The following is a 21,696-nucleotide window of genomic DNA, read 5'->3' as shown; positions in this document are numbered from 1 at the left end:
ATGTGAGAAATCACGTAGAAGACCTTCTAAGGTCTGACCTTCAGCAGATTGTTGCATTTGTGGTGTTTTGCGCAGTTAGAACAGACATTGTTAACTTCTTTCAGGTAACGATACTGTGCTCAGAACAATATCTGTTTTTCAGATTGAGACGCACTCTGAGGGAAAGAGGGTCAGATATTTCCAGGATGATGATAATCTAAGTCTACAAGATCTGGTCAGAAAAGAAAGGATGAGCACTGCAGAGGACCAGAATGAAAGATTTACACGCATGGCTTCTAAGGTAAAATTCTATTTGTATCCTCCTGAAAACATCTTAAAATTCAGATCAGACAGAATTGTGGACAGTTATTAAATTCGGTCTTTATTTTGAAGCCAGACTTCCACAGTTCTTAACAGAACGAAACAGAAATTAAAAAAATTCTAAACAGAACTGGCTTGTAAATTAAAACTGAATTAAAAAAATGTTCTACACTTCTGTACAAGCTTCAATTTTAAAAAAATATGGGCGAAAATTAGGTGGAGTTTCAGGCTTTTACTGTGTCAGCCTGACTCAGTTGGTGGCACTCTTGCCTATGAGACATAAGATTGTGGATTCAAGCCCCATGTCAGGACTTGAATTCATATTGTATAAGTTGACACTCCAATGCAATGTTGAGGGGTATTGCATTGTTGGAGGTGCTGTCGTTTGAATGAGACATTAAACTGAGGCCCCATCTGCCTGTTCAGGTGGATGCGATTCGAAAAGTAAGGGTGAACAATCCTCCAGATAAAATTGGTCATTCACTTCATGGCTATTTCTGGGACATTGTTGTGCGCAAATTGGCTGCCATGTTAACTATAAAAATACAGTCAGTACACCTTACAGTGAATCCTGTGAAGCACTTTGGTATTTCCTCCTGGCGTGAAAGGTGCTATATCAAATTCAAGGATTATTGTTATCTCAATTCGGTATCCCAGCACTTGGCCCTCTGATTGGCTCACGCCGGCGAATCCGCAACTCGAGCGCTGGCAACATCAGCCTCCAAGGCTGCACACTCAACCTCACTAAATCAGTCAGGAACCTGGGTGTCTCGCCCGACTCCACTGGCTCCCCAACCCTCAGAGGATCGAATTCAAGATCCTCGTTCTCACTTTCAAAGCCATCCATGGCCTTGCCCCCTCCTACCTCTCTGACCTGCTGACTCCTTACCAACCTGCCCGCTCCCTCCGTTCAGCGGGCTCCGGCCTGCTCCATGTCTCCTGCCCGACCCACCCTACCATCGGTGGCCGAGCTTTCAGCCTCTCTGCCCCCACACTCTGGAACTCAATCCCACAGTCCCTTCGCTTCGCTTCCTCCCTTGCCTCCTTCAAGGCTGGTCTCAAGACCCTCCTCTTCAATCATGCCTTCGCTTGCCCTCCCACCTCTCTGCCTTCCCTCACCCCTTCCCTCTCCCCCATGCTCAGGTCCTGACCCCTGACTGTCCAGCCCCTGGGATGTCCTCCCGACATGAAAGGCGCTCTATAAATGTAATTTTGTTGTTGTTGACCAAACTTAATAATTACCTCCTTCCCCTCATCCCACATCAAGTCTCAAGTTGTACCTCTTTTTCACTTTTAGTCATCTTTCCCCTCCCCCTCAGCTCCTACCCCTTGGATGCCCAGCCAGCAATGTAAAGCATTTTGAGATGTCCTCACAACATGAAAGGTGAATGGTATTGATTTCTAGTGGTGTGGACTTGTGCCGACTCTGACTTTCACACAAGTGGTTTACAGTCTGGGACCCCAAACCCAAACCTCGGTGATGGAAGTGTGATGTGCTGATCTATTGCAGCACCAACACAGCCCCCAACCCCCATGATTATTGACCTTCATAAGATTAAATCAAATTTGTAAAAGGCTTTTATGCAGAAATTCCTCTCAATATTTTACAATTCTTTAAAATATTTGACCAATCAGTAACCAATTCATAGCAATGTACAAGCCTTAGTTTCAGCTGAATGTTCGCTGATCCTAAGGGCTCTGAGACGCTACTTCATGTGAAAGCCCTATATAAATCCAAGTTGTTGTTGTTGATGGTGATCTTTGTACTTGGGCTTGGAACTCAATCATAAACCAGGATATTGGGGGTACAGAAGGTAGAACTTCATGGAGGCTTGTAGAGTGATTCATGGGCCAGTTTGCCCCACTCTCCAGAATGAGAAAGACAACCGAGACACCTAGACTGGGGCAGAAGTAGGAAATAGGGATACAAATATATCTTGAAAGAAAACTGGATAACAGATATTTATGGATGGACCACTGAATTTCAATTTTGTGCAGCAAAAGACAAAGTTCTGCCTCTGTAGATCTGTACTTTCAACAATAATTTGCCACATTTTAGATTTTTGAACAAACTGTTCAAATATCACATATTGCTTTGCAATAAGTGGAATCTATTTAGTCAATGCCTAAATAGGCATAGGTTTTATACCTATGATCAGTTCTGATAATTTTTCAGTCTACTAAATGTGTAGTCAGTGATTTGCTCAAAAATGTGTTAACTCTCCCAGTTTCCTGTTTTATCATTTCAAAATAAACCTCACTATATTGTCCAAATTGAGATTCTAACAATAGATTCACTTGTATTTTACTGTATTTTTTGTGATTTATATATTAATGAATTAATGAGGTTAAATAAACTGAATAACATCACAGAATTTTCCTGCTTAGGAACCATTTGTGAAATATTTCCCAGTATTCTGCACACAAACAATAATGTTCTAATTCAGTAATTTTACACTGTAATTCAAACTATAATAGAAGTTTCATGCTGCAATGGTGATGAGAATGCAGTGTGGTTGGAAATTGAGTTTTTCATTTGTTCTACTGCACTTTACATAGAAAAATTGTGCAATTTCTGAGCCAGTTTGCTGCAAAAAGAGCATTATAAATGGAGATTGTGCAGCACAATTTGATAGGACTGAAGTATTAAAGTTGATTTATTTACAAAGAATCCATATCCTCCCTCCCCACGTAATCCAATTTTTTTCTTTGTGGGTTAATACTGCAGTATTCTCCTTCAGACAGGAGAATGAGTCTGTGAGCATTGCATTTTTTGTGCAAAAGACACTTCCTGAAAAGCCCATTGGATACATGTTATTGATGTTATTCCCTCCCATGAAATGCAAAAGGAATGCTTCACTTTTAGCAATCTGGCCAAGAACTGATATGCTTATCCTGTCAAAGGCAGGAATCATTCAGTGATGGGTATTCTTAGTGTTTCCACAAAGAAAAAAATTGGATTACGTGGGCACTCCAAAACTCCAAAACTTCAGCAATGTGAATTTTCTTAGGAAGGTTAATTTAACAGAGTATCAAAGATGTACTGGCTATACCGTGTTTTATACTAATTCATTACTGTGTACAAATTGACTGCTGGGTTTTGTTCATAAAATACACAGTCAATCCACTTTACAGTATATCCTTTGAGATGTTTCAACAATGTTATAAGAAATATATCAAATAACAATAATAATCCTTGGATTTGCTATAGCGCCTTATCACGTCTTTGAGACGTCTCAAAACGCTTCAGAGAATATACTGTAAAGTGAATTGACTGAATATTTTGTGCGAAAAACGCGGCAGCCAATTGCGCACAGCAGTGTCCCACAAACAGTCATGGATTGAGTGACCAAATTATTATTTAAAAAGAAAAAAATGTTTTGAAGGGGATTTATTACCCCTGGAAAAGCAATCTGCCAATCGACAAATAACCAAGTTCCTACTTACTGCTAGGCAAACTGAGGCGTGCGGAGTAAGGAAACATGCCAACGTTTCGCCCTGCCAGGAAATCGAACCCAGTTCCTCTCGCTTGCGAGGGAAGTTCTTTAACCACTAAGCTATAGGACTCCAAATGCAAGGATGATGATTATTATTATACTACTTGTAGGATTTATTATCCATTGACCCTTGATTATTGAACTGTCTTTGTAGAATATGGACATGAAAATTTAGCTAATATTTTGCACAGGATAACATGAAATCATCAACATTTGTAAAAAGCTTTCACTCTTGTTGATAGGTATCATTGCAAATTAGTGCCCAAGCTCTCGACCATTCGCATCACCTAGCTATGTTTAAATAGGAAAAATAAATGTTTCTATGCTTAAAGATACTATATAAATGATTGTCATAAGATGTTATGTTTTCCCCTTGAGTCCTGATGAAGATTTCATCAGCAGAAAAAAGAACAAGATTATTTATACATAATCTTATTTTCATTATTTACATATAACTCATGGTTATACATAAATGTTAAGAGTGGTTGAAATCTATTTGTTCAATTCTGCTTTTTAGTTGAATGGAATAGAAAAAGACAGCAGAATCTGTTGCAATATGATGCAAAATAGGTTCATTTGTGCTATAGCAAGAAGGAAGAAATATGCAGTGAACTCTAATACACAATACCGTCTGAGCAAAGTTGTTGTATCACTTCTTAAAGTGTTTGCAAATGGATCAAATAGATTTACTAAATTGATCTTTCTGAACTGTGATGAAAAAAGTTCAAGCGAATTGGACTGACAATAGAGTAAACTTTCCAGAACTAGAATTAGAGCAAACTTTCAAGCAGAAACGTTCCATTCAGAGATGAGCTTCCTTATCAATTTGTGCCATTGATGTATGTGATGGTGGCTTGTGACATTAAAGCATGTTCAGTTTGAAAATATTCAATTGATTAACGTACTATATGAATGACGGAAATTGGATTGGTTTATCAGTCATTGGAAGCATAAAACTAAAAGGCACAGTTTCAAAGGAGGTATTGTACAAATGGGCCCAGATCAATATGAATCATTTAACTATTTGGGGGGGCAAAAACCCTTTGAATCCCAAAAGAATTTTGACACCTGTGTTTTGGGATCATTAATATCATAAATTGAAATCAGACTACTAATGGATTTTGTTTTTGTTTGGTATTTGTGCCTTTCTCATCATCATCATCAAAGGTATCACTAACAAAGACTTGAAAGAGAGAAAACCTGACTGAAGTTGTGACTTGATTTGCAGAACAGACCTGCAGAGATCACATACCAGATTCAATAGAAGAGTATTTTGAATATCAGTGCCCTTACTGTGTCTATGTTGGGGAAGGAAAAAAAGCTACAGTGGAATCTGGAGGCTGCAAAGTAAAGGTCAAGGGTTTTAATTTATCCCTTGTTGAAACTGGGTTTTTTTTTGCTCCTGAGACCACTTTCTTTTACAACAACAAGATTCCATTTATAGAGCGCCTTTCACGTCGGGAGGACGTCCCAAGGCGCTGTACAGTTGGGTCAGGACCCGAGCAAGGGGGAAATGGTCAGGGTGAGGGGAGGGAAGGGAGGGAGCGAGGAGGGGGGAAATGGTCAAGGGGAGGGAAGGGAGGGAGCGAGGAGGGGGTAGAGAGTCGAGAGGGGAGCTGAAGGCACGGTCAAAGAGAAAGGTCTTGAGACCGGCCTTGAAGGAGGAAAGGGAGGAGGCGGCGAAGGCACTGGGGGATGGAGCTCCAGAGCCTCGGGGCTGAGAGGCTGAAGGCCCGACCACCGATGGTAGGGCGGTTGGGGCGGGGGATGTGGAGCAGACCGGAGCCAGAGAAACGGAGGGTACGGGCAGGTAGGTAGGGGGATAGTAGGTCAGAGAGGTAGGAGGGAGCGAGGCCATGAATGGCCTTGTAGGTGAGGATCTTGAATTCGATCCTCTGGGGGATGGGGAGCCAGTGGAGGCGAGCGAGGGTGGGAGTGATGTGGTCCCGAAGCCTGGTGCGGGACAGTACACGAGCTGCAGAGTTCTGAATGACCTGCAGCTTGTGGAGGGAGGTGGTGGGAAGGCCAATGAGGAGAGAGTTCCCATAGTCCAGCCTTGAGGTGATAAAGGTGTGGACCAGAGTTTCAGCGGCGTGAGGGGTGAGGTAGTGCCGTAGTCTGGTGATATTCCGGAGGTGATGGAAGGCGGTGCCAGTTGTGGCGCAGATATGAGGGAGAAAGGACAGCTCAGGGTCGAGCAGAACCCCGAGGTTCCTGACGGCTTTGAGAGGTGGAGAGTGCAGCCTTGGATGCTGATGCTGTCAGCGCCAGAGGTGCGGAGGCGCTGACGTGAGCCAATCAGGAGGGCCTCAGTTTTACGCACGTTGAGCTGAAGAAAGTTGTCTCTCGTCCAGGACTCGATGTCGGACAGGCAGACTGTCAGGACATCGGTGGTCGTGGAGTTGAGGGTAGAGGAGGAAAGGTAGAGTTGGGTGTCATCTGCATACATGGGGAAGTTAACCCCATGTCTGCGGATGATGTCACCAAGGGGGAGCATATAGAGGGTGAAGAGGAGGGGACCAAGGACAGAGCCCCGAGGGACACTGCACGAGACAGTGCGGGGGCCTGAGGAAAAGCCGTTCGTGGAAACAAAGTGAAGACGGTGGGAGAGGTACGACTTAAACCACTCAAGGACAGGGCCTTGAAGGTTGAGGTGGGAGGACAAGCGGTGGAGGAGGATAGCGTGGTCGACCGGATCGAATGCTGCCGATAGGATGAGGAGGCAGAGGGATCCCTGGTCGCAGATGATCAGGATGTCATTGGTGACCTTGACCAGGGCAGTTTCTGTGCTATGGGCAGCACGGAAACCCGACTGAAGGGGTTCGAATAATGAATGGGTGGAGAGGAAAGAGCGCAGCTGGGAGGCGACAAATCGTTCAAGGACCATGGACAGGAATGGGAGGTTGGAGATGGGCCGGTAGCTTTACTGCAGTAGGTTCCTACTATGCATTACTGTAAATTGTTTATGAACAGCCCATTTTAAGCTCTATTGAAGGGCATGGTTAATGCTGGACCAATTGCTGAAAAATCTCAGGGTAGGGGGAGGGATATTGATATTTCCAGTCCCTATTGTATCATGTTGAAGACAAATAAATTTTAAAGCACCACTGCATTTTTTTTAAAAAAAGAGCTTGCATTTGTTAATATGACATCTCAAAGCGCTTCACAGATGTGCTTCAGTGAGATACTGAGCTGAGTGGTGTAGGAATGAAGTTTACTAATCTAGTAAAATGACAGGACATTTAACCCTACAAGATTAGGACCTTCCTGTAAATGTACTTGGCTCAGTATCTCACTGCAGGAGCCAATGCTTCCAATCATGAAGCAAAGGGAATAAGAAAATGGAATGGCTTCCAAATGGAGAGAATCGTGAGAGAAGCATTTTGGGGTCAGAGATTCTCTGCATCTTGACAGAAAGGCAGACTGACGCGATGAGAAAATATGCTTCCTTGTCATTAATTAATACAATTATCAGAACAGTACGGATTGATGTAGATTACAATAAAGCCAGTGAATGGTAGCACCATCATGAGAAAGTAGAAGTAAAGATAAAAGAACTAAAAATACAAAACCATACAGTTGTACAAGGGGGGAGGTGCTCCCGTGACAGATTTGGGGTATAAAATCTTTGATTGAAAAGAATATAAAAGTTTGTCCCCACAAAAGCCACAACATCTACATCTTTTTTAGTAACTTTTTGCGGTTTTGGTATAATTGTTTGTGTTTGAGGAGGTAGCTGTGCACTGGGGAGTGAGAGAAGTGATGGGATCCCAGATGTAGGTCAGGATGTAACCCACTCAATGTCAGATTATACACACTACAATCGTTTTGGCAAGAATCAGCTGTTTCCTTGAGTCATAGAAGTAGTTGTGGTTTACAAAACATGTGTTGTCATTTTAAGCAATTGAAAAGCAGATTGAATCATTTGTCCATGATTCAAAATGCAGCACTGTTCACCGAATTGTTGCCTTCTTTGTTTAATAGGACAAACTGAGAGAGAGAAATTAATTGCACCTTTTTTATTTTTATTAGTCAAATTTTGCATGTTTTTATGAAGAAGAGGAAGGAAAAAACATATTAAGTCATGGTAGATCTTAGAAAAGCTTTGTGTTTAGTGAGTTAAATAATCCTTGCATTTGATATAATGTTATCGAAAAGTCTCAAAGCATGGGACCTTTGGTTTAAGGGATGGCACTTCTTGACAATGCAGCACTCTCGGCTCTGCACTAGTGTCAGCTTAGACTGTGAGCTCAAATGTGGAGCTTGAAATCACAACCTTCTGACTTGGATGCAAGAATGCTACTACTTAAATACATTTTAATGTACATTCCACATTCAGTGTCACTAAACTAGATGTCGCAGTAGTGCACATGAAGCCCTAGAATTCTGTTTGTTATTCCGGTGAGATATGGGGAAAAATTCCTGTGAAATAAAGACAGTCACTTTACATTTATCTCAGTGCCTCCTATCTTCTTTGTGTGTGACCTATGTGGTTAAAGGTCAACTGATCCAGAGAATATCCACTTTTGCTGCAGCTATTATTTCTGACATTTTCTAATGTTTTTTCTTTGTCTGCAGTTTATGGAGAAGATGGATCGGGACTATTACACACTGGATGACATGTTTGTCTCGAAAGCAGCCAAGAAAGAGCAATCAGGCCAAGAAGATGAAAGGCAGCGACATAAAGCTATCAGTGAGCACAAGAAATTAGCTGGGAGAATGGAGAAATGCCACTACTGCTTTGACAATCCCGAGCTTCCAAAACACCTTATCATTGCTATTGGTATAAAGGTAACTGAAATAAATCTCAAGCAGTTTCTGCACTAAAGTAGATGTCAGGAAGATTAAGAAGAAAACAATTCCATTATCCAGCTGGTCTGGTGTCCGTTTTGAAAAGGAATGCTTTTGTTACTATTGTGTGTTACATCTGATTTAGTATGTGTATTAATAAGTTACAGAACAGTTTATTTACCCTTTATTTTACAGTATTATGAAGTTTCATTTTATTATAATAATAATCCTTGCATTTGATATAGACCTCATCACGTTGTTGAGACGTCTCAAAGCCCATCACAAAAGTTACTCTAAAGTGGATTGACTGAATCGTTAGAAGGCAAAATGTGATGCCAATTGCACACAGCAATGTCCCATAAACATTTGTAACCAAATTATTATTGCTTTTTTTGAAGGGTTTATTGCCCCGGAAAACGATCCGCCATTCGACTAACAATCAGCTTCCCACTTAATGCTAGGTATTCACCACGGAATAGGAGGAGTGCTTTAAATAAAAAGCGCTCTTAAACTTCACTTCACCTTTAGATCTCTTTCTCCATGGCCGTGTGGAAGCACAATAAGGCACTTATTTATTAGAATCTCTCAAAAGTAAAACATGTTGTCCTTTCTTATTTGTCAGAAAGAAAGGGTTAAAATGAAAGATTAAGAGCCATTTTACTGACTTTTTCTGGTTTTGATAACATTAAATTTCAATTTTTTGGCTTCTTGGGTCATCACTGAGATCATGTACAAAAGCAGAAAATCGTTGAAAGCTACTGCAAAAGGAATAAGAGCTGAAATGGAATTTTCTGCTGAATATCTGCATTAATTAGAATAGTTGAGGACATTTGTTATCAGAGTAGATTGTGCTCCATATTTGGTGCTGGTCACATTGAATGTAAAAACAGTTGAATTGAGAGCTATCTTTAAAATGATTCTTGCAGGCATGGCATTTGAATCATTTAAATGGAACTTGTAGATGTGGTGGTAGCTTAATTTATATAAAATCTCTGAGAGTTATCATTCACAATATGAATGTCTTCTTTTCTTTGGAAAAAAAACAACATTTGTCTGTTATCAGTAACTGCCGCATTTGCCTACAAAACACACAATGATTCCACTTCACAGTGAATCCTGTGAAGCTCTTAGGGATGATCGATCTCCTGACATGAAACGTGCTATACCAAATGTAAGGATGATTATTATTATTAGTGTTGGGGGTGGGGGGGTCAATCCATGTTGACTTCTTTACTCTTAGCAACTCCTGTTGGAGATACTGGTAGCTGATGAGATCTACATATATTAGAAATAATAATTATTAATAATTATTCATTATTATAAATAATAATAATAATAAATGAGTACTGTGAAAACAATCCCTACTGATTTACCTGGGAATGATATGATCACTATACAACATTACAGTTCAAAAATGTGTTAATGTGATTTTTGATGTAAAATAAGATACACTTCAGAATTTCTACTCAGATGAGGTGTAATGAGAAGATACACAACAATAGACTTTTGCATCAGGATAAAGCAAAACAGATTGTGAAATATTCAGCTGGCAAAATAAAGCATTTCACTCATTTTATTGTAATGAAATGCAGTCAGTGTATTTGGTCCTCATTTGCATTCAAACATGTCTTTTCCCCAGGTGTATTTGTGTCTGCCCAATTGCCAGTCACTGACTGAAGGTCATTGCCTGATAGCGCCACTCCAGCATCACACTGCAGGTACCGCACTGGATGAAGATATCTGGGAGGAAATGCAGGTCAGAGCAACATCATCAATTATTTTTTATCTCTGTTTAAGAGGACTGTTCTAATCAGGATGCTTTATTGTCATATTAAATCAAGGTCGAAACTGTATAATATTGACTAACTTCATTATCACTGTCCCAACCCCTCCCCCGCCTCACTGTGCTTCCCACCAGAACAGTATATTATGCCAAACTCTCTCTGACTTTTCTGTCTTTCATTGACTGTCTCTCTGATTCTGTCCCTTTCTCTAACTATTCACAAACCTTTGCGCTATTGGGAAAAAAGTGAGAATTACAACATTTTGTTGCTACTGGGCCTGAATTGACCCCCACTGTGCTGTGACATCTCATTAGGAATAGGGTTCAGTCTGACCAGATCTGTTTCACTTAAGCCATTAATAACAGAGAGAGGAGCTTTCTTCTCCAATCCTATACCTTTCATTGTGATGTAGAAACGGTAATTGCTAATAAGTTAATTTTCTATTAATGTGCTTTTACACAATATACACACTGCACATGGCAGAACTTGGGTGACCAGGATGCAACAGCAGAATATGTATCTTACATGTTAACACGTATACAGTAAATGCTCCTCATTAGGTGTTTCACCCTGAGACTCTATATAAATGCAAGTTATTCTTGTTTCACAGTGAAGTCTAGCCTGACACTCCAGTGCTGCAGTGTGCTGCATTATCAGTTACCATCCTTCAGATGAGTTGTTTTACAACTCTGCCTGTTCAGGTGGAAGATCCCATGGCACTATTCAAAAATAGAAGGGAGTTTCTCCTGGAGTCCTGGACAAGTCTTCCCGATAAAATTGCTCATTCACTGCATGGCTTTTTGTGAAGCATTGCTGTGTGTAAATTGGGTTTATGTTCACCTAAAACTACACAGTCACTGAACTACAGTAAAATCATGTGAAGTATTTTAGGCATTTCAATGACTTGATAAGGATCTATAGCAAATACTATACTACTAGATTATTGTTGTTGAAGCAGAACAAATATTGATTTATTCTGCATCTGCCCAGGGCTATATATGAGTTGGGACAAGTTGATGCTGATTCTGGGTACCAAAAATAGAGAAGTATTGTATTTCCAAGCAGAGTTATAAATGAGACTGGAATGGTAAGGTTGTTTAAAAGTTATTTGGTTTGTCTGAGTTTCATTCAAAACTCAGACAAACCATTCCGCATTCTCACCCGTACCAAACTTCATATACCCACTACTTCAGTCCTTGCCAAACTCCACTGGCTCCCTGTCACAGAGCGGGTCAACTTCAAGATCCTCACTCTAGTGTTTAAATCCCTCCATTCCTTGGCAACCCCTATCTCTCTGACCTCCTCTCTCCCCACAGCAGAACCCGCTGCCTCCACTCTACTTGGTCCGGCCTCCTCCGTGTCCCCCGAATCCTCCACTCAACCATCGGTGGCCGTGCCTTCAGCCGCTACACCCTGAAACTTTGGAACTCCGTCCCTCAACCCCTTCGCCTCGCCCCCTCCTTCCCCATTTTTAGATCACGTCTGAAGACCTTCCTCTTCGACTGTGCCTATGGTCACCTTCTCCCTCCCCTGGCTCGGCCTTGGGCTCCACCATTGTTAAGCATTCTGAGGCGCCGCCTGACGTGGAGGGCGCTATATAAGTGCAAGTGTTGTTGTTGTCTATTCATTGGATATGCCTTTTTAACAGCTATTCCGAAAAGCCTTGGTGAAAATGTTAGCAGACAAGGGCCTTGACTGTGTCTTCTTTGAGACCAACATGCATTTGAAAAAACACTTTCACATGGTGTATGAATGCATTCCTCTTCCAAAGGAACTGGGAGACATGGCTCCTATTTACTTCAAGGTAAACCCTGAATTTGTAGGTACTGGTTATAGACAAGTTCAGTTAGTTACATTAATCTTACGGTAATCAAACAAATACCTCCCAGAAAAAATTCTGGGGCTGAAATTACTTCTCTTGAATCCTACATTGATGAATAATCTTCACAGGTATTTTAATAGCCAGAATATATTTGCATAGTAATATGAAAGGTACGTTATTTCCATCTTTTTGCAAAAATCAATTATTTCAAATCATTTCGCATTTTGAAAAAAATTCCCATTAGAATTTCAAAATCTAAACCTGAAATCCAATGTCAATAAATGCATCTAATTCAAACATTTGGAAAATGAACATGATAAATGTTGCACAACTTTGGTTGAAACTCTGTTTTGTTAAAGAGAGTGAAGTGGCTGGTACAGAGTTGGGAAATTGCTTTGAATTGTCATTCAGGGGGAAAAAGCATGCCACTCCTTACACCTTGGTAACACTTGTCTAGTTTTTCATTCACCTTGTGTGCAGACAGAAACTTAAACACTGCTAGGACATTTTAACCATTTTGCACACAAAATATACAGTCGCTCCACTTTACAGTATATCCTTTGAAGTGCTTTGAGACATCTTGAGGACGTGATAAGGCGCTGTATCAAATTCGAGGATTATTATTATTATTATTATTTAATGTGGGGTGTCCTAAAAGGGAGGGAAGGACTTTAGCCTGAAAATTCTCTTTTATACAAAGTATACTTTTTTTAAAAAAAATGAATTAGTATTGTTGTATGTCAGAAAAATATTGTGAAAATTATAGCCCTTCAAATGTAAAATATATTTTTGACCTCCAAACAAGCTTTTAATTTGATAATTTTTATACAATGAAATGCTGTTAATGATTTCAACTACTACCAAAATATTATTGGTTATTTAGACTGAGAAAGATTTGCTAAATGTGGTAAAAGCTGAACACTGAAATGCACTGAAATATTGCAACAATCTTCAGCACGAAGAATTCAAAGAAGGAAGGTTTTTTTTTCCTCTTGCAAAATAATGACTCAACATTGAAAATTTAAACATGCCCTTTTTCACTCTTTTGAAAGAAAGCTATACTGGAGTCTGATGAAGAATGGACCATGAACAAGAAACTGATTGACTTGTCCACAAGGGATGTCCGCAGAGCTGTGAGTAACATCATTTCATCCAAACAATTTGGCCTTGCAGATTTCTGGCAGTTGCAGAACTGATGGGAGCCATTGTGAGCTTTTAACAGTCCTGTGTTGGGTTTATTTGTTAGCTCAGTCACATAGAAATCCATTGTCACCTTGAGTATCCACACAAAACTACTGTTCGAGTTCCATATATATATGACATTTTTTTGTGTTACATTTCCTCTGCAATATCCAGTGCTGACTAAAAATTGGATATGATTATCTGTCCTAAAGTGCACTGCAGAAATTACCTTGACTTCAGCATCTGTGAGAGAAATTGGGTAATACGTTCTGATTGCTTTTCATTTTAAACCTGTTTCTAAGTAAAACTTTAGGCCATTTCATTTTGCTTAAAAAAACTATCATTCAAAATCAAACTTCTTTCCACTCAACTCCTATTAACCCTGCAAGTAGGTAATCTGGAAAAGCAGTGGGAACTTTGCCAGATAGTGCTCTCAATGGCATGCTATATAGTTTTAGCTGGTTTGAACTCTAGCAGTACCCCAACGCACACTGAAGGGTTCCTGATCTTTGTCACCGGCCTGCACCTAATACTCTCTGGAATTAGGTAAGCAGAGTGCACCCTCCAGGGAGACAGTGTCCATTCCACTCCGAACACAGAAATATCCTTGTGCAGTTGGCATACATATGTGGAACTCTTATTTGGTTTGGACACTGTAAGCTAGGTAATGTGTTTCCGTATGTGTTAGATACCCAGCTAACTTGAAAACAAAACTATAACTATTGCAAGGAAGACCTATGCTTTCTAGGCTCTATCCTTTTTCAATTTGTTGGCTTTTTACCTCTTACAAGCCTACATATTGTAAATCCTGTTAGTGGGAAGAACTAAATTCATGGACCAAAACAAATTATCCTAAACTGGAACTAATTTAGCTCCATGACTTGATCTAGCAAGCAGATATAAAATTTATCTTAGATTGAGATTTCAAGTTCTGCGTCATTGCCAAACAGCAATCCAATTCATATTTTAATAATCACAAAGTTATATGTTTCTATTGAGTTCAGAGCTAAAGCCTCTTCGTAACTCTGATCAGCTGCTCCAGCTAATATGTCCAATGAATCAAATTTATCATCCCTGCTGATGTTTATCCACAAATATTTTAGATTACTACATCTAATTTAATGGACATTACTGAAATGTATATGACTGCAATGTACTGCTTTGTTTGAGACCTGATTCTTATTTTCTGGTAATGGAAGAGAATACATGAAGGATATTGTGGCAATGGAGAGCACAGCATAGATTTCCTAGGATGTTGCCAGGGACAGGGGGATTCAACTATCAGGAAAGACTGGATCAGTTGGGGCTTGTTTCCCTGGAGATGAGACGATTGAGAAGGAACCTGATATGGGCATTTAAAATAACACAAAATACTCTTTCCACTTGTTAGTGAGTCTGTAGCAAGAGACATAAATATAAAATAGATAAAAAAAGAGATTTTAGGAGGAACTTCTCCACTCAGAGGGTGGTGAGAATGTGGAACTTACTGCCAGAAGCTGGGCTTGATGTATTTAAGAGGAAAGTTGAAGCAGACATAAGAGAGAGAGAAGGGGTTAGAGAAGTATGGGGGGAGGCTAGGGAAACAGCATACTCCACATGGGCTTGCAATGAACAAGCAACCTTGGATGCAGTTGAAAGTGGTAGCCCCCTTTGATAGTAAGTGGGCTACAGAGGTCATTCTTTAAAGTTGAAACCCGACAAATGTGCAAACTCATGGCACCTTGTACATGTATATATTCTTGTTCTTTGTCTTGTCTGGTGATATTTGATGAACTCGGCGTTAGAGTTTTTACTAAACTATAAATATATCGTGATTTATCTTTGCATTTTTATTAGTGATTAACCTTATTACATCAACATATCCAATATTTGAAATTGATTTTTTTTAATGTGCTCTAAATCATTTTAATAAGAATCTATTGTTTACGGTCCTAGACATAGTGTTAATCAATTAGTCACCACATCTGTCTCATCAGTATTCATGAGTAATAAGACATGACTTCCAAAAGGTTACTGCTGCCTGCCTTACAGCCTGTCCCAATCACAAGCAAATTATAGATTTATTTTATTGCCTACCTCACTTTTCGTCCAAAGATTTTTTTGAACTTTTCCACACAGCTGACTTCTGCTCTCTGAGGCTTCTTTTTAATAAAATAAAACGCATCTCATGTGCAGTGAAAATTCCATTTAAAAGACCTGCAACCAAATGTTTTAGGTAGCATAGTTTGGTTGTGTTTCAACACTGTGTAACATGGCAAGGTAGGTTATTTGTTCCCACTAGAAATGCCCAGATAGTGGTTTCCCTGTTTTGGCAGCGAACAGAACGAGGGGATTCTGAGGCCGCCTGCCGTTCCTGCTATTGTGAACCTTCTAGTTAATAATGAGTGACATTGGCAGGGAGCATACTATTTACCTGTCCTCTGTCCCAGGAAGTATAGTATTGCTTCCATCATGCTTGTTTTTTTTAAAAAAATTAAATTGCCCAGTGTAGCACTTTAGTATCTTATCTTAGAAGAGCACCTAGTCGCAATTATACATTTTGTCTACCAGTATTCTTGGGTTATCAATGTGTGAGGTTTTGGATTTGTGTGGTATTACGAATGGCATTAGCAATACATATGGCTTAAAGCTGCCTATTTATAGCAAGTACAATGAAAAACTTTTTATCCCGACATTTGGGTTAGACTGTAACCCATTGTTCACAGATGATGCCACATAGCCTCTGAAAATTTCAATCCTGACATTGTCTCTATTCTTTCAGACAGGCAGGTAGTTTGCAGACTTTTGGCAAACTAGCCTTATGTAAAACTAATGTGCACTATGAATCATTTTAATAAAAATGCCTTTCAGGTTCCCAAAGGGTTGCCCTATTTTTCGGTGGATTTTGGACTCCAAGGAGGATTTGCTCACGTCATTGAAAATGAACACAAATTTCCTGTTTATTTTGGAAAGGTAAATCCTAACAACTGGTGACTTGTCTTTAATTGAACAAACTATGACAGTTATGCTTACATAAATGGCAAAATTTCAACCAATAGAAAAAAAAGCACAATGTTGACCATTGGTCTATATAGCTTACCCATCGAACTTTCCGAAAGATTCTTTTGAGATAGCCCTCTTATCATCTAATAACCCTGAATCTTTTTAATCTTTATAATTTTTAGGAACTTGTTATTTATTTTGGTCTTGACCATCCAGCTTGACCTAACTCTTTGGCCCCGCCTTTGGTCATCTTTCCCCTCCCCAATCCTCTCAGTCCCCATCCCCAGTTCAACAACAATAACAACAACTTGCATTTATATAGCACCCTTCTCACAGGGCAGCGTCTCGGAGCACTTGCTGATGTAAATCCCATTTAAATTTTGAGATGGTGAAGAAGCAAAATGCAATGATTTACATTATTGTCCATTTAATTGTTACTACAGGGGATGTGTGTTACATTGCCTTGCTTATAGCGCAGTGTATTGTATAGACCCACTCTACAACCTTCCAGACAGCACCATTATATTTACTGCGGGCAATTTGGGGGAACTGTATCCTCACATTCCTGCCTGCAATACAGCATATAATCCCAATTCACAGGAAGCAGAGATATATTGTGCTTTTTGTGCCATTTGTCACTGACATGCTGCAGAAGAACGAGGGTGGTTAAACTCTTAACATCCACAGAAATATGACATGTATCTTTTTTAATAAAGCAATTGTTATTTTATTGCCCCGCTTCTCCGAATCGCTATGTTAATAGACTATAAATTTCTCAGGTCTGAGAATAAAATCATTTTGGGAAAAAAACCCTATTTAGGTAAATATTTATGCAGATTCATTTTCCCTTCCATAGTTTAGATTCTAGTAATATTACAATTGATGACAGAATATTGCAGGTTGCTAAGATACTGTGATTTGAATGTGACCCTTCAAATTAGATGTGAATCATAGAATCTAAATTTTGTGCTGAACACATCTTTACAGTTTGGGGCTAAGGTTAGCATAAAATATATTGTTGCAAAATCGACGATTTACCTTAAAATTTTAAGTGTTGCTTTTCAAATATACTTGCATCTTTATTCAAAGTATTTCATTTAAAATGAGAATTCCATCAGCTGTGAGATGCCTTGCTCTCTATTATTAATATACAACAACAACAAAATTACATTTGTAATTTACCTGTAAAGCTATTTAAATGGGGTTTTATAACAAATCGGGTTGTCTTGATGTTACACTATTTATAAAGATTGTGTTGCGATGCACGGTAATTATGAAGCTTTTCTTGGAATGACATCTTAAAATGTAGGAAAAATTCTGGCTGAAAAGTTCCATGAGTAATAATCCTAATCCTTGATATAGCATTTGATATAGCACCCGCCACGTCGTCAATGCATCCCAAAGCGCTTCGCAGAAAATATAGGACAGTGTAGTGACTGTGTATTTTGTGGGTGAAATGCGGCAGGCAATTGTGCACAGCAGTGTCCCACAAACAGTCGTGGACTGAATGACCAAACTGCTATCTGGTGGGGGGGAACGGGTAGGATTATTACCCCTGGAAAGTAATCCGCCAATTGACCCCAACAACCAACTTTCCACCCACCGCTAGATAAACAGGTATGTAGAGCAAGGAAACTTGCCCAAGGGTTCACACTGCCCATGAATTGAACCCAGGTCCTCTCGCTTGCTTGGCAAGTGCTCTAACCACTACACTATGGTACTCTAGTTTCTAAAAACGTCTGTGATAGGAACGAGTCTGGCAGAAGGCAGAAGAGAGGGAGGGAGAGAGGAAAGAACAGGGGAGAGAGAGGAGTGCTAATTGTTCAGTTTTGTGACGAGAGAGAGGGGTTAGGTTTGTATGAATATCATATGATCTTATTTTGCTAAATTGCTTCTATTATCCAAAATCTATCCAGCCTGCCAGTGGAGGTGAAAATCTAATCCTAATCATCTCCACTGATTCCTAGGACAGTCTGTTCTATATATTCACCAGTTAAGTCTAAACTGTCTGTTACCTTCATTCTTTTGAGTTTTAGTCTATACCCCTCTAGAGTTTGTAGTTACATCAAGTCTATTATTAGGGTTTAGTATAGCTGTATCCTATAGAATCTTGGATATTTGACGCCGAGCCGGAGAGGGGAGGTGACCATAGGCATGTTTGAAGAAGAAGATCTTCAGGTGTGATCTGAAGACAAAGCGGGGCAAGGCGGAGGGATTGAGACAGAATTCCAGAGTCTCGGGGCATTGTGGCTGATGGAGCAGAGGGGACAAGGGACACTAGGGAGGCTAGAGCTAGAGTTGAACAAGGGGACAGGTAGAGAAGTGAGGTGTAAACAGGTTAGAGAAGGAGGAAGGTAACAGGGCATGAAGTGATTTGTATGTGATGGGATAGGTAAGTGTCTAAAAAGAAATAAACTACAGGGATTGGGGAAACAGCAGATAAATGGGACTGAAAGATTTGCTCTTAAGAGAGGCAGCCCAGACACGATGGGCCGAATGGCCTTCTTCTGTCATACAAATTTCTATGATTCTGTGTTTCTACTGTACAACCAGAGTTGTACTCAGTGTTCCAGCTGAGGCTGGACGAGTGTTCTGTACAAGCCATCACTCCCTGGCCTTGTGCTGTGTTACAGGGAGAAAAATCAAAGTGAAGCAAAAATCATCTCGATGCTATTTCAAGGGGAGTAGAGATTATTCCTCACCTTATCTTCCAGGATCAAGATGTGGTGGGAGGGGATTGGGGCCTGGAGTCAGTAATACAAATGGGAGATTATAAGTATAATTTTAGCCTAAAATGATTTAAAGTAAAATGATTGCACGCTTGACTCTTCATTCCTTGCTTTTAAGGAGATTATTGGTGGCATGTTAGATCTGGAGCCAAGGCGATGGCGGAAGCCAATGAGAGAAAACTTTGACGACCAGAGGAAGAAAGTGCTGCACTTCTCCCAGTGGTGGAAACCGTACAACTGCACCAAAACAAAGGATTAATCTCACCTACAACCACGTGCTGAGAGAAGCAGAGAATAACTTGCCCTCTGTAACACGGCTGTCTTCAGGATAAGAGCACATGATTTTTATATTGATACATTCCAATATAAAAGATTTCTGTGAGCCTTGTGCTCACTAACATTTACTTGCAAATCATTTACCCTGTAAATAAAAAATAAGACAGACAACTGGATTTTCTTTTTCCCAATTTGTTTCAGATTTTTCTTTCCTGCCCTTGCTGAAATTGACTCATGTTCAATAGTATCACTTCAGTACCTAGCCTAAATGACCATCCTTCATGTGTGAGGCTAGAAAGTTAGTGAAAGCATACTGTTCAGCCACTGAGGACATCACAATTGAACCCAGCTCTGCCCTCACATACATTTTCCAACAGGGGTCACTCTGTAGTGGGAAATTGCTGATAAGACCCTGATACGGATTCAGTTCCATACACCAAACACAGAGTGTAGAAGTACTGCTGTTAAGCATCTCAGTATGATCAATACACAGCAACAGTTCCATGTGACTAGTCCTAACTCAATGCTAATATCAAGTGTTCTTGATATGATCCCAATCCCATGTTATAGATGTCTGCCTTTCAGTTTTAGTTTGTTCTCGATTCAATATATTATGAAAATGGTGATTTTCATAATGTCGCTGAGTCTGCATTTGTATCGACAAGCGAAATGCTAAATCTTTCACTATGTGAAATTATGCAGGATTCAATGTAGTTTTAATGGAGAATTGAATGTCAGCACCGGGATGTGAATAAAACATTTTTATATATTTTATGATTTAATGTTTCTTTGAGTTTTGCACTAGTTTAAACAAGTTATATAGAATCATAGAATCTTACAACACAGAAGGAGGCCATTCAGCCCATCGTGCCTGATATATATATAGATGATAGCTTTGAAAGAGCTATCATCTAGTCCCAGTCCCCCATAGCCCTGCAATATTTTCCTTTTTAAGTACCTATCCAATTCCCAAGATGCGTCTTAAAGCTGTGTTGTTGCAGTAAAATGTCTTATGAGGCATGTTTGAATACAGGGGGAAGGTGCAGTAGTGCATTTAGCACTGCAAATTATTTTTCTTTGACTAAAAACAAGCATGATCTAAAATCCAAATGCAGATCTTTTCACTATAACAGATGCAGCGGGTATTTTATTGGCATGAAAAAAGCATTTGGAACAGCCTCTTAGCTATCACAAAATCTTCCAATAAAACAATAATATCCATTTATATAAATTGATTCATACAAGGAATAAACCATTTCTACAGCATACAGGTTTTTTTTAGCACTTGGCTTCACATCTTTACTGTACTGGTTACCACATTATCTATTGTAGCTTCTTTAAAATTGCTCTTTACAACTTGCCTGTTGGCTGCTCAATTGCAATAATCTTGGTGCTGTAATATCACAGACTGCTAACATCCCATTCTTTTATTTCCCAAATGAAGCCCCTGCTATTACACCATGTTGACGTTCCACCACCTTCTCCATGGAGGAATTGGATCTGGCTTTGTCCCCGCACCGCAATACCCAAATATCAGTGGCATTATCTGAGTACAACCATCAGGTGGATGTTACAGACCACATGGCACTATTTCAAACAAGCTGGGAGCTTGCCAGCTGGTTCCCACACTAAAAGAAACAATGGTTGATGTCCCAGTCATCAGTCACCAAACGTGGTCACTTTTGGCTTTCTGTGTAAGTGCAGCAAAGCAGGAAGGGATGTCAATAGTGATGTAATGAACTGTTAAGTCAAAATGTTCTCACGCATTTCAAGCTGGGCAGTGTTGCTCACCAGGAAGCTCGCAGGGAGTTCCTGACACCTGCCACCCACTTAGTGAGGGTTGAATCCTGCACTTTTCAAATGACCTTCTTGTGATTAGCCTCTGAGGGGGCATGGGGTTGGGGGGTAAACTGGCTAGAAGGTGACATCATTGGCAAGGAAACATCGAAAATCAAATCAATCTCCTGGGACGGTCTTGGTAGTCTTGTTGCTGAGCCAGTCAGGTCTGCAGTATTCCAGAGCACTTCTGATGAGAGGGCAGCCAGCCTGATCCGTCAGCAAGACTTGTGAGGCAGACTGATCACTGGTGCAAGGATTCTTCCCACTCAGTTCCTGTTTATCCTGCAAGCCAAATCCCTGGCAGCTGGGGTGGTCCTAGTTGGATAGGCAGTGAGACACTTCTCAACAACATTTTACATTTATATAGCGCCCTTCACATAGGGTAGTATCTTGGAGCACTTAAGCGCGTATGCAGTTTTAGCGAGTTAAACTAGTTAAACTCCAACAGTACCCCAGCACACTCTGGGGTCCCTGTGCAGAAATTTTCATTGGAT

At 40.1% G+C, this 21,696-nt stretch overlaps 1 protein-coding gene across 1 annotated transcript in view; it reads left to right on the top strand.

Moving 5' to 3' along the window:
* The window catches only part of cwf19l2 (CWF19 like cell cycle control factor 2), an 80,803-nt gene extending 60,671 nt beyond the window's left edge, over positions 1–20,132 (top strand). The window contains 7 exon segments of the mRNA XM_007904444.2: positions 143–280; positions 8,376–8,588; positions 10,228–10,344; positions 12,021–12,176; positions 13,247–13,327; positions 16,227–16,328; positions 19,206–20,132. Of these exon segments, the coding sequence (XP_007902635.2) occupies positions 143–280; positions 8,376–8,588; positions 10,228–10,344; positions 12,021–12,176; positions 13,247–13,327; positions 16,227–16,328; positions 19,206–19,346 (948 nt within the window). The 3' untranslated portion in view covers positions 19,347–20,132.
* Positions 20,133–21,696: the final 1,564 nt, after the last annotated feature.

The sequence above is a fragment of the Callorhinchus milii genome, unplaced genomic scaffold (genome assembly GCF_018977255.1).
Source record: "Callorhinchus milii isolate IMCB2004 unplaced genomic scaffold, IMCB_Cmil_1.0 Scaffold4, whole genome shotgun sequence".
Taxonomy (NCBI): Eukaryota; Metazoa; Chordata; class Chondrichthyes; order Chimaeriformes; family Callorhinchidae; genus Callorhinchus; species Callorhinchus milii.
Note: the sequence above shows the minus strand (reverse complement) of the source record. Positions and strands in the feature narration are given on the sequence as shown.